The 17,427-nt window shown below is 40.5% G+C and overlaps 1 protein-coding gene across 3 annotated transcripts in view; it reads right to left on the reverse strand.

The window, feature by feature from the left end:
- The window catches only part of UVRAG (UV radiation resistance associated), a 274,349-nt gene extending 257,317 nt beyond the window's left edge, over positions 1-17,032 (reverse strand). For all 3 annotated transcript variants that reach the window (XM_008149987.3, XM_054724634.1, XM_054724635.1), the window contains exon 1: positions 16,739-17,032. In XM_008149987.3, coding sequence (XP_008148209.2) covers positions 16,739-16,858 — 120 coding nt within the window. In that variant the 5' untranslated portion in view covers positions 16,859-17,032. The remainder of the gene's footprint in view (positions 1-16,738) is intronic.
- Positions 17,033-17,427: the final 395 nt, after the last annotated feature.

A 17,427-nucleotide genomic window follows, 5' to 3' on the forward strand; every position in this document is an offset into this window, starting at 1 on the left:
TTTGAAGTAATACCAATAAGAACAGAAAAAGGTAAGACCATATAGGATCCTAGAGAAAAAGTGGACTTAATGGGGGCTAATTAGATAATGGATATAGTTGAGGATGAAGGGGAGATTGATAAAGGAGATAAGGGAGTCAAAGTTCCCCTAGAGGGAAATAAAACCTAATAAATAAAGATGTCAGGAAACTAGATAGCCACCAGAAAATAAAAAAGAAGAAATGAAACATATATAAGTAGGAAACATATCCTATATCTTATATCAAATTCCAAACAACTTAAAGATATTTAAATGTGAATAATTAAAGCATAAAAGGTACCAAAAGAAATCATAAAGAATTATTTTATAATATCAAAGTTCTAAGAATGACATAAAACTCGAACCTATAAAAAGAAAAAAATTAACACATTTTACTATACAAAATGTTTTCATATTATGTATAAAACTATCCTATGTGCCTTAGCTGGTGTGGCTCAGTTTGTTGAGTGTCATCGAGTGCACTGAGAGGTCCCTGGTTCTGTTCCCAGTCAGGGCACATGCCAGGTTTCAGGCTCGATCCTCAGTAAGGGGCATGCAGGAGGCAGCTGATCGATGTTTCTCTCTCTCATTGATATTTCTCTTTCCCTTTCCCTTCCTCTCTCTCTAAAATCAATTAAAAAATAAATAGTTTCTTCTGCTTAAAAAAACCAAACTATCCTATGCAATATAAAAGGCAAAAAGAACCTAACAAAAAATGTTTAATTCACATAACAAAGACCTCACTAAAACAAAAAGTTCCTAGAAATAAATGTTTTTAAAAGTCCAACAACCCGGCAGAAAAAAACTGGCAAAGGAAATTAACAGATAATTCACAGAAAAGGAAATGTGAATAGCATTTAAACATAAAAAGATTCTCAACCTCACTCAAGAGAAATGCAAGTTAAAACTATATTGAAAGGCAAGGCAAGGGCAAAACAGGCCCGTTGCAGAAAAGAGGATAATTGGTAAAACCTCTACAGATGGCAATCTCACAATATCTACCAAAATTACAAATGCACATATTCTTTAACTAAGCAATTCCACTTCTGCACTTATGTTGAAAATATACTTGCAGAGCCTTGGCTGGTGTATTCAGTGGTTAGAGCGTCAGCCCCCACACTGAAGGGTCAATTCCAGGTCAAGGGCACATACCAGGGTCACAGGTTCAATCACAGCTCAGTCCAGGCTCTTGCGAGAGGCAACCAATCAATGTGTCTCTCTCACATAGATGTTTCTCTCACTTTCTCTTTCTCCCCTCTCCCACTCCCTTCCATTCTCTAAAAATCAATGGAGAAAATATCCTTGGATGAGGATTAACAAAATATATTTTTGAGATAGATAGATATATAGATAGATATATATATCTCCAAATATATATATTTGCAGATATGCAATATAATTTATATAATACACTATTGTTTGTATTAGCAAAAAACTGGAACTAAGTTAAATGGTGGTCAATAGGGGACGAGCTAAATTATGGTCTATCCCTTGTAAAATGTTATGTGCCCTAAGGAATAAATTATGCAGCAGTTCTTTGAGACCTATTTAGTACAATCTGTAAGATATACTATTAGGTTTTTTAAAAATACTAAACAGTTTATAAAATCAGTATGTTTTGCATGTTATCACTTGTTTTTCATAAGGGGGGGAGAATATAATTATATAATTATCGGAGATGCATAAAATATAGTTAACAACACTGGTTGCTCCAGAAAAGGGAAAATGGGTAACTGGGGCACAGAGTGATATACCTTTACTGTATCCTTTTATAGACCTTTTGAAAATTTTCCTCATGAATTTATTATCTATTTTTTAAATAAAACTAATTTTACTTTTTTATTTTTAATCCTTACCCAAGGACATGCTTAGAGGGAGGGGGGGAAGGAGGTGGGGGAGGGAGGGAGAGGAGGAAAGAAGGAAGGGAGGAAGGAGGAGGGAGAGGGAGAGAGAGAGGGATAGATATAAGAAACATCTATCAGTTTGCCTTCGCTACCTGCCCCGTCCAGGGATTGAAACTGCAACCCAGGTATGTGCTCTGACCAGGAATTGAACCAGCGACCTCTGGTGCACAGGATGGCGCTCAGCCTACTGAGCCACACCAGCCAGGGCCCTAAATTTACATTTTTTAAAAATATATTTTTATTGATTTCAGAAAGGAAGGGAGAGGGAGGAAAAGAGAGAGAGAAACATCAATGATGAGAGAGAATCATTGACTGGCTATCTCCTGCACACCCCCTACTGAGGACTGAGCCCACAACCCAGGCATGTGCCCTTGACTGGAATCGAAACCGGGACCTTTCAGTCTGCAGGCGATGCTCTATCCACAGAGCCAAACCGGCTAGGGCCTAAATTTACATTTTTAAAAACACATGGCAACCAACTACTATATCTGTGATAGCCATTACTAGTAGCAATGTGACACAGTGGTACGACCTCAACCTAGAGTCAATAATCCTAAACTCTAGGGTGGTTCTATCACTCACTAGTGGGCAAATCACTTAACTCTCTCTGAGCCTGTTTCTCTTCCATAAAATGGAGATATTTCCTGCATGCCTACCTCTGTGGGTTAAGGATCAAATGAAATAATGGGTGTAAAAGCTGTGTGAAAATTATAAAGGACTTTATTATAAAGTATTCACAGAAATACAGATATCAAGAAAGAGATGTGGTTATCAGGGTAAGATGATGAATTGGTTTAGGCATTTGCAATTTGAAATGAAGAGACCGATTTGGAATTCATTTATCTAAACAGAGGTGATAAAAATCACAAGCATAGAACAGATCCCCAAAGGATAAACATTTGATAAACAGAATTATAGAACTACACAACTGCAAAGTCATCTAAGTCTTTGCTACTCAGTATCACCTGGGAGCTTGGTGGAAATGCAGAATCTCAGGCCCCACCACAGACATACTCAATTAGAATCTACACTGAGTGGCCAGATTCTTATGACCACCCCATCAGTACTTTGTTGGGCCACCTTTTGCCTTCAATACTGCGGCGATTCTTCTTGGCATTGACTCCACGAGATGTTGAAAGGTGATGGGAGGAATCTGACACCATGCCTGATGAGTAGCACTGTCCAGTTCTGTGAGATGTGATGGTTGTGGAACCAGCTGCCTGATGACTCTTTTAACTTCGTCCCACAAATGCTCAATTGGATTGAGATCTGGTGATTGTGGGGGCCACCTAAGCAAGGTAAAGTCTCCCTCATGTTCTTGAAACCACTCCTGCACAATACGAGCACCGTGGCATGGCGCATTGTCTTGTTGGAAGAAGCCATCTCCATTGGGATACGCCATCAACATGATAGGATGAACTTGATCAGCAATGATACTTAGGTATGTTGTGCTATTCAGACGTTGTTCCACACAAATTAAAGAGCCCAAATCATGCCAGGAAAACATGCCCCAAACCATAACACTGCCCCCACCAGCTTGAAGGGTTGTACTCATGCATGTGGGGTGCATGCTTTCATGCTGTTTCCGTGAAATTCTCACTCTGCCATCTGCATGATGCAACTGGAAGCGTGATTCATCGGACCACATGACTTTTGTCCAATGCTTGACTGTCCAATCCTTGTGTTTCTGTGCGAATTGGAGACGTTTTATCTTGGTAACTGCAGACAGCAAAGGTGTTCGAACAGGCCTTCGGCTTCCATATCCCATACGATGCAGTGTACGGCTAATTTGCCTACAAACGTCAGGTGATCATAATAATCTGGCCACTCAGAGTATATTTTAATAACATCCCTCGGTAACTTGTATGTAAATTTTAGATTTAATTAGCATTAATTTACTCATTTTTCAGACATTAAAAGTGAGGTCCTAAGTAAAGGGACAGACATACCCATGTTCACACTGTTAGTATGTAGCAAAATCAAGATTTGGATCCAGGCTTAATCTCCTGGGCTGTGTATATACACTGTATATTTGCTTTCCAGATACACTGTTTCAAAAACTTTGAGACATCTTTGCCTGGGTGATGTCCACATCCCTACCTCCATGTCTAATCAGCCATCCAGCTCATCAATTCTTTCTTCATAATATCTCTGGCATATGTTTCTTTTCCACATCCTTTATTAATTGCCCTAAAGCTACTGCTCTTTATACTATGAAAAACCAGCTTCCTTCTCTTCAATGTTAACATACTGACTTCAGGCAGAATCTATGTTTGGAACCTACCAAGTCTAGCAAACTATAACTTAGTAAATCTAACCCAGAATAGTCATGTCTTCGCTTCCATTATTTCTTTCCCATGACCTCTTTCTCTTTGCCATAGAACCCAGATTGCCTTTAATTAATAAGGCCCTCCCTCTATAATCAAGCTTTACTAAAGAAATCCAAAGGCCCTAAACTACTACTTTCCAGTACAATCTTTAATCCCAATCTGTCCCAATAAACTCACCATTCACAAGCATTCTCATCACTTCACAGTTCTCTCTTCTACACTGTACCCCTAACAAACCAAAGTATTTCAACATTTCTTGAGTACCCATGGTGTGCCAAGAGCTAAACAATAAACCATAAGTCTACATAGATTCAATAAAAATAAAAGTCCTGGCCTCTGCCCCATTTCCACTTCTGCACAAACAAGTTTTGACTTTTTTAAGAGCAAATAATACGGGAGGACTTTTATAGATGCCCAGCCACGAGAGGAATAGATGAACAGACAGAATAAGCCACACACAGCATGAATACTAACTTCTGTACAACAGTCTGCACACTACAGCATGAGGGTAAAGTTCTAGAGACTCCCTTGTACAAACTGAATTCGATTAAATCAACCTGAAAAAGCAAAGGGTACTTCAGTTCAAAATCAGATATTTATTCCAATTACCCAAACACCGAGTTCTAGCTCTGCCATCCCACTTGGGAATATATTTAACCTAAGCTCCAGGTACCTCACCTGAAAAATGGAGCTAATAGCAGTTTCTACCTCACAGAGTTGTAATGAGGAATAAACGAAGTAACTGCAGAGTGCTTAGACACAGTGCTGGCACATATGACAGTTTAATAGCAGTACTATTATTGTCAATCACCTTAGAGTTTCCTCAATCTTTGTTGTCAGTTTCCCTGTAGCTTCAAAACCTACCCACCTAACATGAGCTATATCAGTTTGTGAAGAATGAGGCAAAGGTGAAATTGGAAAGTTGTATTTTAAATACAACAAGCAAACAGAGAAAGATGATAGGAAGAGCTCTGAATGTAGAACCAGAATAGCTGGGTATGAGCTCAACCTCCTCCATGTTCTTTTCTGGGCCTTGACTGTTCTCACCTGTTACATGGGGGAGATGGTTCTAAGTACTGTGGTGAAAAATACTATGAGAATGGTTTTAAAGAGATTAGATACTAAAAGACACAAGACAGCATGGCAAAATGTAAAAAGGTAAGAGTGGGAAATTTGTCCATGAGTCATTTTTAAAGGTATTTCTATAATGCTGTGTGACAATGAACCCTGAGTTTTGACTGGTGGAAAACCTGGCAGCAAATGGTCATCACAAAGTTGGAGTGAAATGAATACAATTAAGTACACAAACACCTAATCCTCCTTCATGACTCAGTTTCAGGATCTCCACTTTGGAGACATCCTTCCGGACCTTCCATCCCCATTCCACTATCCCAAACTAAGATGATCTTTAGATAGTATTAAAATAGACGAGTCTGGCCCTCGCTGGTTTGGCTCTGTGGATAGAGTGTCAGCCCGCAAACTGAAGGATCCACCGGTTCCATTCCAGGCAAGGGCACGTACCTTGGTTGCAGGCTTGATCCCTGGCCTGGTGTAGGCACATGCAGGAGGCAACCAATCGATGTGTCTCTCTCACATTGATGTTTCTATCTCTCTGTCTCTCCCCTGCCTTACACTATCTCTAAATATCAATGGAAAAATATCCTAGAGTGAGAATTAGCAAAAAAACAAACAAACAAAAATAGCCAAGTTTGTATAATATCAAAAACACAGCTAATGTGCAATTAAGAAATTATGCAATTTTAGTGTCCCATCTAATAATCAGCCTCATAGCTTTTGATAGAAATATATGACTATCCAAAGTAAAATAGTCACTCCAGAGCAACTGGACATCTGTTCTGATTTTTATGTATATTTCAAATACCTTCCACATAGAATAAATTCCATTAAGTCAATTCATGAAAACAAGCCTGAAATACCTATATGTACAGTTCTATAATGGGACCAATTCTATCCGTACTGAGTAGAGTCCTGTAAAATATCCTAAACTGGTAATGAGCACCACAAAGTCTACCTGCCTCCCTTGCTTTGTGATCTATTTTCAGGATGAAAAATTAGAAAGTCTTCTTCATATTGTTGCTTCTCATATATACCTAAACATTAACATTTAGTGGATGAAAGCAGTGTAACAGTAAGATGCTAGGGCCCTCTGGCTCCATCTTGTTCAAGCTGCTTTGTAACCATGGTTCAGGCTAATAGCTTCTGCTTAGTCTTGCAATATAGGCATGCTACTCATTACAGAAATTCTGCTTGTGGCTTGAGGAGGTAAGTAAAGTGTGTATTGCTTACCAAAGATCTGTAGGAACCTTGTAACCAGATTCACAGCAACTAGCACAATCTTCCTCCAACCTCTGCTGGCCCCAGATGCGTGCAGTGGGCAATCGCTCTTGCCCTCCCTTTTACACTTCCCTTGACATAAAAGAAGCCTGAACTCTGTACTATCCAAAGACGGATTTGAGGATTAGGACTCCCATCTTCTCAGCTGGCACCTTCTCAATTCATAAACCTCTCCTTACTCCAAACTCTGACGTTTGAGTTTTAGCCTTTTGAAGTGTTGGACACATGAACTTTGGACCCATGACAGCAGTACTAATTTTCTCAATGACATTATTCTATTCAGTAAGGTAGACAACGTAAAAAAAAAAAAAAAAATTATAATCCTTGCATTTTAAAAGTTTACTTTTCCTGTACTATACAAAAACATGACTGCAATTATGTCAGGAAATAATTCGTATCCTCTAAAAGACACAAGTAGATTAAAGGAAACAAGACATATAGTTTCTAATCCTGTGCCTAACATAAATCAAAGTTTCTTCTACTTCTGGACTTAAAATCACTTTTAACGTAGGCTAAAATGAACACATGAATTACTTATGGGTCAAAAAAAGTAAAGTCATGTTAAAGAACACCAAGTTTGTCCTGGAAATAACAGATCATAAAAGTCTGATTTCCACTTTTACTTATTTGTATCTTGTCTTTTTTCTTACTCAGGAGTCTACCGACAAACGCCAAAGGTAACTGCCAGTTTCAGCTTCCTGACTTTATTATTTGTTTTAAGTCTGACTGTATCTTTTAGGACATTCTAAAACCATGGTGGGGGAAAGGTGCCAGATATTTCAATGGACCAACAAACAGACCAAGACCCCCTAAGTGCTGGGTTCTAATGCTTAGCTTTAGCATTATCTGTCTCAGCCTCTTAACCAAAAAATGCACTTAACTAGAGTTTTCAATGCCTAATAACATTACCAGTCAATGAGGTCAATGACAATAGTACACAGAATAAAATTCCTGGCATCAAAAAACCCCAAATCACCAGATGGTATTAAAGAGGTAGAGAATCAGGACTTAAGTGGAATATTCAAAAAAGGATAGGCATGGGAAGTACCCAGGGACAAAACAGGAAGACTGTTCACAAAAACTACAGAGGGACATTCCAAAGTTTCACTCTAATTTACAGCATAAGAGAGGAATGGGGTGGAGTCTGAGTGTTCCGCCCATAAAAAGAAGTTTAAAATGCAGCCTCTCTCCCATTTTTATTCTAGCTTAAAATCCTCAAAGCTGTAGGTGTAATGTGTCAAAGCAAAGATAACTTTAAGAAACAAGTTCTCAAAATACCCAGCCAAGCACAGTAGAATTGCTCATGAGAGACCCAGGATCTGGTCAGGTCCCTGCTGCTAGCAGAACAGTATGACACTCAACTCAGATTTGTTATATGAATACTCTTTATTAACTCGAGGGCCGGAATAAACAGATAGGCCAGAGCTATGGTCAGGGAAATAGATTCAACCGAGTGCTTCAGATTTTGCATCTATAAAATTCAATGATTCAAAATTCATGTTTCCATCTTAAAGTAAGGTAGAAAACAAGGTTATATAATTCTGAATCAAGAAGGTATACTATAGCCCTGACTGGTGTGGCTCAGTGATTGGAGTGTCAGCTCACACACTGAAGGGTCACAAGTTCAATTCCCGGCCACAGACATACACCGTTGTTACAGGTTCAATCCCTAGCCCAGGTCAGGGCAGGTCGGGGAGGCAACCAATAGATGTCTGTCTCTGTCTCTCTGTCTCTCTCCTCCTTCCCTTCCACTCTCTAAAAATCAATGGGAAAAAATATCCTCCAGTGAAGATTAACAAACAAACAAACAAACAAACAAGGTATAGTATAAATTATGATTTTTAAATTCCAATGTCAAGTTTTCCATTCTCCGTGTGCTCCTCTACCTGGATAATATAAGGATGCAGCTGCTAAAATACAAGGCACTAAAGAAGTTGAACTCTGCCTGAGATGTGACTGATTTCATCAAACCTAAAATAAAGTATAAAAGCTAAAATGTCCTCTCTTAACATAATGTCTTTAATTTTTCTAAAACAACCCTAGTTAGTAGCTGCACATATTTAAGTACATTAAAAATGACAAATATTTCTTTCTGCCACCTTCCTACCCCACCCCTAGTAGTAATGTTTGACAAGTAAAAAATACACAGATTATCAAAGTACACATTTGGAAATTATGAAGACCTTTTTTTTACTACACATTTCAGGCCCAACTTATTAGTTTCAATTCTGCTCTTACTCTATTTCCAGTCAGTTTCACTTCTGAATTTTCTGCCACAAAGTTAAGAACTGTGACCCTGTGGAGAAGTAAGTACTACGAAAGAGCATAGTTTTTCCTTTCAAAGGAAAACTAAACATTTTCACAGGAAAAACAAAAAAATTTTTCTTAAATTCCTCATGGCTTTTGTCATATAAAAATAATGATTTTAGGATGCTGATTTGAGTTTCTGTAGCTTCCTCATATAATTTTGTTTACAAGATCCAAAGAAGCTCAAAAATTGCCATCATTTTATTTTATAGATATACAACTATATATTATTTTTTATTTGAGTCACAAGGAAGGGGCTCAATAAATATTTGTGGAAGGAATAAATGTGCCTAGCATGTTACTGCACTGCAGGGGTATATGTTCCCAATAAGGTACAGCTTCCTGCAGTGTGGTTCAGTGGTTAGAGCGTTAGCCTGCAAACCAAAGGGTCTCAGGTTTGATTCCCAGTCAAGGTCGTGTACCTGGGTTGCAGGTTCATCGCTGGCCCAGATCCAGGCAAGTGCAGGAGGCAATCAGTTGATATGTCTCTCTCACATTCTCTCTCTCTCTCTCTCTCTCTCTCCCTTTCACCCTCTAAAAATCAATTTTTAAAAATAATTTTAAAAAAAGAAGGGCTCCCACTAACTAACTGGGTCCAAATCTATAATAATAAAAGGGCAATATGCTAATTAGACCAGACGTCATTCCGGACGTCCTTCCTGATGAAGCTGGGGCCCGAGGGAAGCGAGCCCAGGTCCTGGGTGCCGGAGGGGAGCCAGTGCCAGCAGCCTGGGGAAGGAAGGCCTACTCTTGCACGAATTTTCATGCATTGGGCCTCTAGCTTAAAAATAAATAAACAGAGCCCAGCCTTCTCTACAAAGGGGCCTCTCGTGCAAACTGCACTTCAGGAAGAAGCCTGCACTGAACAGTCTGCCTGTACTGTGTTTCTGCCGTCTGAGCCAGGCCTTATAAAGGAGTTCCTGGAATCCTATTTCAACCAGTAGGACTGAGGCTTTCTCCAGCCAATCTGAGCTACACAGCTATATCCCCATAAACTTCTTCACCAACCAATCAGGACAGTGCCTTTTGGACCAATCAAATTGCAAGGATTTGGAGTCCTCAGTTGCATGAGGAAAGGCCAATCAGGGACCAAGGGTGAGGACTTCTGTCTATACGAGAGGCCCAATGCACGAATTCGTGCATGGCTGGGGTCCTTCAGCCTGGCCAGCGATCAGGGCTGGTCGGGGCACACTGGCCAGGAGGAGGGACCATGGGAGAATGACTGGCCACAGGAGGTTGGCTGTGGGAGCGCACTGACCACCAAGGGCAGCTCCTGTGTTGAGCGTCTGCCCCTGGTGGTCAGTGTGCATCATAGCTACCGGCCGGTCGTCCAGTCCTAACAGTCGCTTAGGCTTTTATATATAAGTCAGCTCCCCTCTGGTTCGAGGAGCACATGTTCCCTTTCCACCAAAGATTGCTGTTTCCCAGGCCAGTCTAGAGCTGAAACACCGAGATGTCTCACAGACAAGTGCAGGGCAGAACAGACCAGAGAGGAACAGCAGACTAATTCCAATAAAGGGGGTATCCTACAAAATACTTGACTACTACTCAAAATTGTCAAAGTCATCAAAAATTGAAGTCTAAGGAATTGTCACAACCTAGAGGAAGCTAACGAGATAAAATTACATATATATATTAATATATATATTATATATATTAATTATATATATATAAAAGCCTAATATGCATACTGTCCCCTTGGGAGTTCAATCACTCACTGTGACATGCGCTGACCACCAGGGGCACAGCAGAATGAAGGAAGGCCCCAGCCAGCAGCCAGAAGGCCCTGATTGGCCCTGATTGCCAGCCAGGCTTAGGGACCCTACCTGTGCATGAATTTCATGCACCAGGCCTCTAGTGATATATAATATAGTATTCAGGATGAAATCCTGGCACAGAAAAAGGTTATTAGGCAAACACTATATATCTATCAACAGATGAATGGTTAAAATGTGGCATATGCATATAATAAAATATTACTATAAAAGGATTGAAATTCTGATACATGCTACAACATGGATGAACGTTTAAAACAGTAAGTGAATGAAATAAGCCACACACAAAAGGACAAATAGTGTATGATTCTACTTATGTTAAGTCTCTAGAAAAAGCAAATTCAGAGACAGAAAACAGAATTTACCAGGAACGTAAGGAAGAAAGAATGGAGAGTTATTGTTTAATGGATACAGTTTCTGTTTGGGATAATGAAAAATTATGGAAGAAGATAGTGACGGTTGCTCAACAGTGAGAATGTACTTAATGCCACTGAACTGTACACTTAGAATAATAAATATGGCAAATTTTATGTTATGCATATTTTATCACAATTTTTTAAACTAAAGAAATCTAAACTATTGACTTTAGTTGATAATAATAATGCATCAATATTGGTTCATAAATTGTAAAAAAAATTGCCATATTAATGAAAGATGCTAAAAATCGAGGAAATTGGATATAGGATATAAGGCAACCTTCTACACAATTTTTCTATAAACCTAAAATTGTTCTAAAAAATAAAGTCTATTTTAAAATTCCACAATATATAAAAACTAGAGGCCCGGAGCACAAAATGTGCACGGGTATGGTCTCTAGGCCTGGCCTGTGATCAGGGCCATCTTCCCTGTCTGCCTGCAGCCAGCCCTGCCCCCCGCCACCACCCATCCCTGGTTCCCCATTCACCATCGGGTGATCGGAGCCTGCCAGCCAGGGAAAGGGATCGAGAGGTGGTCAGTGCGCCTCATAGTGACTGGTTGAGCGGTGGTCGTTCTGGTCGTTCCACTATTAGCGTCAGTTTGCATATTGCCTTTGTATTATATAGGATATCAAAGCATTATGTTGTACACCTGAAACTAATGTCAATTATATCTCAATTAGAAAAAAAAACACACATGGAGAAGCTGAAGCAATTTCCTAAACAAAGGGTAGGGTAGTAAGTTACAGTTATCAGAGTAAGTGCAGGGGAGATGATGGTCAGACAAAATAATAACAATAAAGACATTCACTTCCCAAAAAAAATTCAAGGAAGATAAAGGCTCATAGCACTAATATACCCCACCTCCTTCCAAAATAAGGACAAGAAAAAATGTTATTCAATCAATGAAAAATATAAGTAAGCAATCAGAAAAAGTAATGCCAAAGATAGGAACAAGCAATTCATTAAAGAAATGCTACATGTGTAAAGGTACTGAAATTCATAGGGTTGTATAAGAATAAATGAGATCATGTACTTAACATAGTGCTTGATATACAAAAATAAAGCTATTAAAATATAACTAATAATTAAAGAAATGCTCATTTAAATAACAAAAATAAAGGGATGAGCAAAAGTAGGTTTACAGTTGTTCATATGGAAAATAATAAATTAATATGTAATAATACAAGAATAAACTGTTTTGTGTACTTACAACTGTAAATCTACTTTTGTCTATCCCTGTATGCGTATTTATATGTAGGTAAAATACATGTATAAAACCTGTATATATAAAATTGGGTTGGAAAACACTGAGATGATTTATGATGACCAAAGTTAACAAAAAGTGGAGATGTAGGTCTTCTCATAACTTGGTAGCAGTGTAATAGGCATATCCTTTTTGGGTAACTGCTAATATTTTCTAAAGCTAAAATAGTTATATATAAAATACATTATTTATATATATGTGTGTATACACACACACACACACACATACACACATATATATATATATACACATATATATATATATATATACCTCCTTTGAGTTACTTCACTGCTCTAAATTTATCCTACAAAAATTATATATGAATACTCATTGCAACAATGTAATAGAGAAAAACTGAAGAGTCCAAAAGTCTACAAATGGGGTTAGTTAAACATACTTAACTAAATATTATTATGCAAAATGTGATAGATAGATAGATAGATAGAGATATGGACAACTAAGAAAAATAATATTAAATTGCAAAATCTTTTTTAAAAAAATTTTTAAAAAGGGATTAAAGTGGGCTAGGGTTATTTAATCTGAGCTCTTCTATTTATACTTCAAGGAAACCAAACCTGCATGCAAAATTGTGTTTATGTATGTATATAAGTGCATTTTCTAAGGAAAGAGTCTATAGGTTTTACCAAATCTTAAAGAAATATGTGACCCCCCCAAAAAGGATCACTAAACAATCACTAAAAAGCACCCCCTCCCCCCAGCACACACCCACTCTAAGTATCTGAGAAACATAGTTAAGTTATACTCAAGTGAGGAAGTCTTCAGGAAGGAAAGAAATACTCTCAATTAAACTTTTAACGAAATATTAAATGTCTCTTTCACAAAACACATTTTTTATTTCAAAACTCCTAAATCTAAGGGTATAAAGGAAGTTATTCTTCAAATGAACTCATCTTCACTAGGTAATTAAGAACCACAACCAAAAATTACAGAGCAAAAAGTCTTCAAAATGTGTGACTAGTTCATACTGAAATTACAGTTAAAATAAGATCACAGAGAAGCAAAAGGAGGCAAAGACTAAGTAGTAGTTTCATTTGACACAGTCAAGTAGCTATCAGACTGTAGTTAGTACTCATACATATAAAGAATCAGGATTTATAAAGTTTTAACTGAAGTTTTTTGGTGTGTTTTTTTTAAGGCAAGTAGATTAAAATAAGACAGAAATAAATTAGGTATTATACATAATTTTATGAACTTTCTTTAAGCAAAAACAAAAGTCTTTTTTCTGGAGGCAAATGGGGGGGGGGTGGTCCAATACTTCTGGAACTAATCTATTATAACATTACAGTCATTAGAAGCAAAGAGATTAATGAAGAATAAAATAAATGAGTAGTAACAACAGTGATACTCTCTATCTTAAAATGAAAGTATACTTGAGAACAGTAGTTCTCAACCAGGAGTAATGTTGCCCCTTAAGGAACATTTGGCAACATCTGGATACATTTTTTATTGCTAGGACTGGGCAGGTGCTGTTGGTACATTGTGGGTAGAGGCCAGGAGTGGGGCTAAAAATCTTATAGCCCCATCCATCTACCCACCCAAAATGTCAACAGTGCCAAAGCTGAAAAACTCTGCCTTAGAAATAGGCTGGGGAACCATTGAATCTATGCTTTGAAGTAATCAACTTTAGTAGAAATTCTAAATCAATTGGGTTGGCTTGTTTAGAAATATTAACATTTTATTAAATAGCATGGGATCTATTAAAATTACATGATTGCCAAAAGGTATTATTTAAAGGAAAATTAACTGGATTTCCAATTTATCTAAACCTTTGAAATTTTGCAAAAGCCATAGGCAAAAATAAAAAGACAATGAATTAATGCTAACAGAAAGTTTTATACACACACATATCCTATGACTCTCACAAACAATACTGAGCAAAAGAAACCAGTCACAATCATACATTTTGCATGATTCCATTCATATACAGTTCAAGAATAGGCGAAAACTGATCTCTCATGTTAGAAATCAGAATAGTGACTCCTTCAGAGAAAAGGGGAGAGAGAGAAGGGAGGGAACATAAAGGGGACTTCTGGAATGCTAATAGTTTTGTATTTCTTAGTCCAGGTAGTAGTTGCAGAACTGTTCACTTTGTGACAATTCATCAAGATGTATACTTAAAATTCATCAAGTTGTATACTAGTAATCAGTGCAGTTTATTGTATACAGATAACAATTTAACAAAAATGTTTCTTTTTTAATGTTATATATTTATAACCCCAAAAACCTAGGCATTTGGACCCAGAAAGCTAAATTAATATCAACTGCAAAAGTGAAAGTGTTTTTGTTATACTATAGGCTGCCTTCCAAGAATCCAAGAAGGATGACACCCTCAGAAAGCTGTAAATACCATACTCGGCACTCATACAGCATTCACTGTGCACTTAAGTCACCATATATATTCCTCATCACAAATCCAACAATTTGATAAACACAAATGCAGTTGAATTTCTTTCATGGACAGTATGTTAGGGTTATTTCCTCAAAAGTTAAAACTGTGAACTGTTATCAAAGAACAGACTCTATGAACCAAATGATGCTTTCTCTTTCCTAATTCCACATTTTCCCAAGCTTGCCCAAACTAAACCCCTCTAGGTCCTCAACTCCTTAGGATTTCTCCAGACTGCTTGTAACACTGCCCACCACTGCTTCTCCCAGTATCCAGTCTCACAATCCACCTCTTCACACACACACACACACACACACACACACACACACACACGTAACGTTCACAGTAACGCTCATTCCAGGGTTAGTCTCCCCTCCCCTCAATACTTTTCCTCTTTCCCAGCACCTCATAAATACAATCCAAACCTCACTCCTCTCAAGCGCCTAATATTCTCCCCAAATTCGCTTCCCACAGCACCACAAAACCAGGGCACACACTATCGCAGTCTTTTAAATCCACTTCACACACACACACACACACACACACACACACACACACACACCCCTTGCTTCTGCAAACAGTTCAGCTCATTGGCCACCACTATTATCTCAACTCCCCTCTTCCCTTTAGCAAACCCCCTCCCCACCCCCCCCCCCCACCACACACACACACACACATCCACACTTTCCGGTATTCAGATCCATCCCATTTCTCACCCACCCTCTGCCCCCAACCTCTGCTTCCCTCTTTATGGACCTTTCCCAAGTACTAGGACAGAAACCGAAAGTTGGAGGAAAGGTATGAAGGAACATGCTCTGTCCTGTGTGAAGGTAGCTGCCCAAGTCTCAAGCACACAACCCCGCGCACGCATGGGCTCGAGTCAGACGCTGGAGGCTGCAACCCAGCGCCGGCACCTACTAAACGCGAGGCTTTGAACGAGTGGTTGTGCATCGAGCTTCAGTTTCCCAGACTCTACAAAATGGGGCTAATAAAACAGTTATTTCACAGAGTTGCGAGAATTAAATGAACTACCAGCCATTTGGCACAGAGCACAAATCCAACAAGGTAAACTTCTCAACAACTGACAGCTTTTCTGTTTGGAAGGAGGAATAGAGAGGATGAAAGGTTCTTTAACTTTCCCTAAAGCTAATGTTCCTGCAAAGTCTCCTCTCGGGGGATAGAAGCAGGGGGGCAAGGGAGAGAAGGAGGGGAGGAGTACTCTACAGAGACGTGAGTGAGACAAAGAATTTCCTCAGACCCCCAAACTCAGTGCTCTCTTTATTGTCCCCCTAAAATGTGGACCCAGGAAGCCATCAGGCTCTTGCAAACGGAGCGGGACATGGATATCTGTCGCATCCTCCTTCCACGGATACTCATTTGAAGGAACGAGATAGGAAAGAGCCCCCTTAAATGGCTAAAATGCGTTCCTTGGGGGTCTGGGATTAGGAAGGCAACCCCCAAGTCTCAAAGGATTTCTCTCGGGAAGCTGAGGGGGCAGGTCATAATTAGGAGAGAATAAAAGTAAAATGCTAGACACCTTCAAGACTGCTCGCTTCTCCGGTAGGAAAGAGTAGCAACTGGATTCTCCGCAAGTGGGTGGAGAAAGGAAAAGCGCTGTCCCGGTCCCCGGGGGGACCGCAGGGCTTCCCCGGGCCCGTTCCTGGAGGGATAAGGGGGAGGGTTTCCGCAAGGGAATCCCCGGGTGACAGGCGGGCTCAGGCCCCCCGGGAGTTTCACAGGCTCCCACCCGTCTCCACACAGCCCAACTCCAGAAACGGGGCTTCTCCTCTCGGGACTGCGGGGTCCCCCAGAGGTCCGGCCATCACTGGACGCCTCCCCTTACAAAACCTCGTCAGTCCTCCGAGTTCTCCCGGCCACTTCTCGGGGTCTCCCGCTGGCACGGGGACAGCCCGCCGCCCACGGAATCCCCTTCCGAGCGCTGCGAGCCCGCGGGGTTACCTGCTGAGACGGCAGCTCCACATGCAGGGCCCGCGCAGCAGAACCGGGAGGCAGCGCGGCGGCGGCCGGGCCCGGGGGCGGCGCGGGGACCGTGCCCCCGATCGACGCTGAGACGCTCATCTTGACCCAGGGTCCGCCAAGCGGCGGGGCCGGCACTCCTCCGGCATCCGCTACCACCGCTCAGCCACGACCCGCCCGCAGAGCCCCTGCAGCCCGAACACCCGCCACCGGAGGGGCAGGACTGCTCTACCCCACCTCGCGCCGCCGCCGCTGCCTAAGGAAGAGCCATGTTACCGCAGTGCAACCCCCACCACCCCGCCGAGACCTGGCGTGCTGATTGGTTCCGCTCCTATGGGGGCGGGACCCAACCGCAGACAGGAGGCGCGCTATTGGGTAAAAGGTCTGTCCTTCGCCGGCCGGAATGGAATGGGGCGGAGGGACCCGAGGATGGCCTCAAAAGCGTCTGTCAAACCCGGGTGAGACCTGGGGCGGTGCTTCTTTTTTCCCAAGTCTAATTGGCTTTTTCACTGCCACAGGGCGGGGTCTCCGGTTAGAACCGCAAAGGCCATTGCTCTAGGTCGTTGTCAGTTGTCAGTAAAAGGAAGAGGGGCGGGGTCTGATTAAGTACAGAGTGCGCCTGGGCTCCGGTGTCACGTGCTGGAGGCAAGCGAGTCACCTGATCAGAGTCG

This window comes from Eptesicus fuscus, chromosome 13 (genome assembly GCF_027574615.1).
Source record: "Eptesicus fuscus isolate TK198812 chromosome 13, DD_ASM_mEF_20220401, whole genome shotgun sequence".
Classification (NCBI taxonomy): domain Eukaryota; kingdom Metazoa; phylum Chordata; class Mammalia; order Chiroptera; family Vespertilionidae; genus Eptesicus; species Eptesicus fuscus.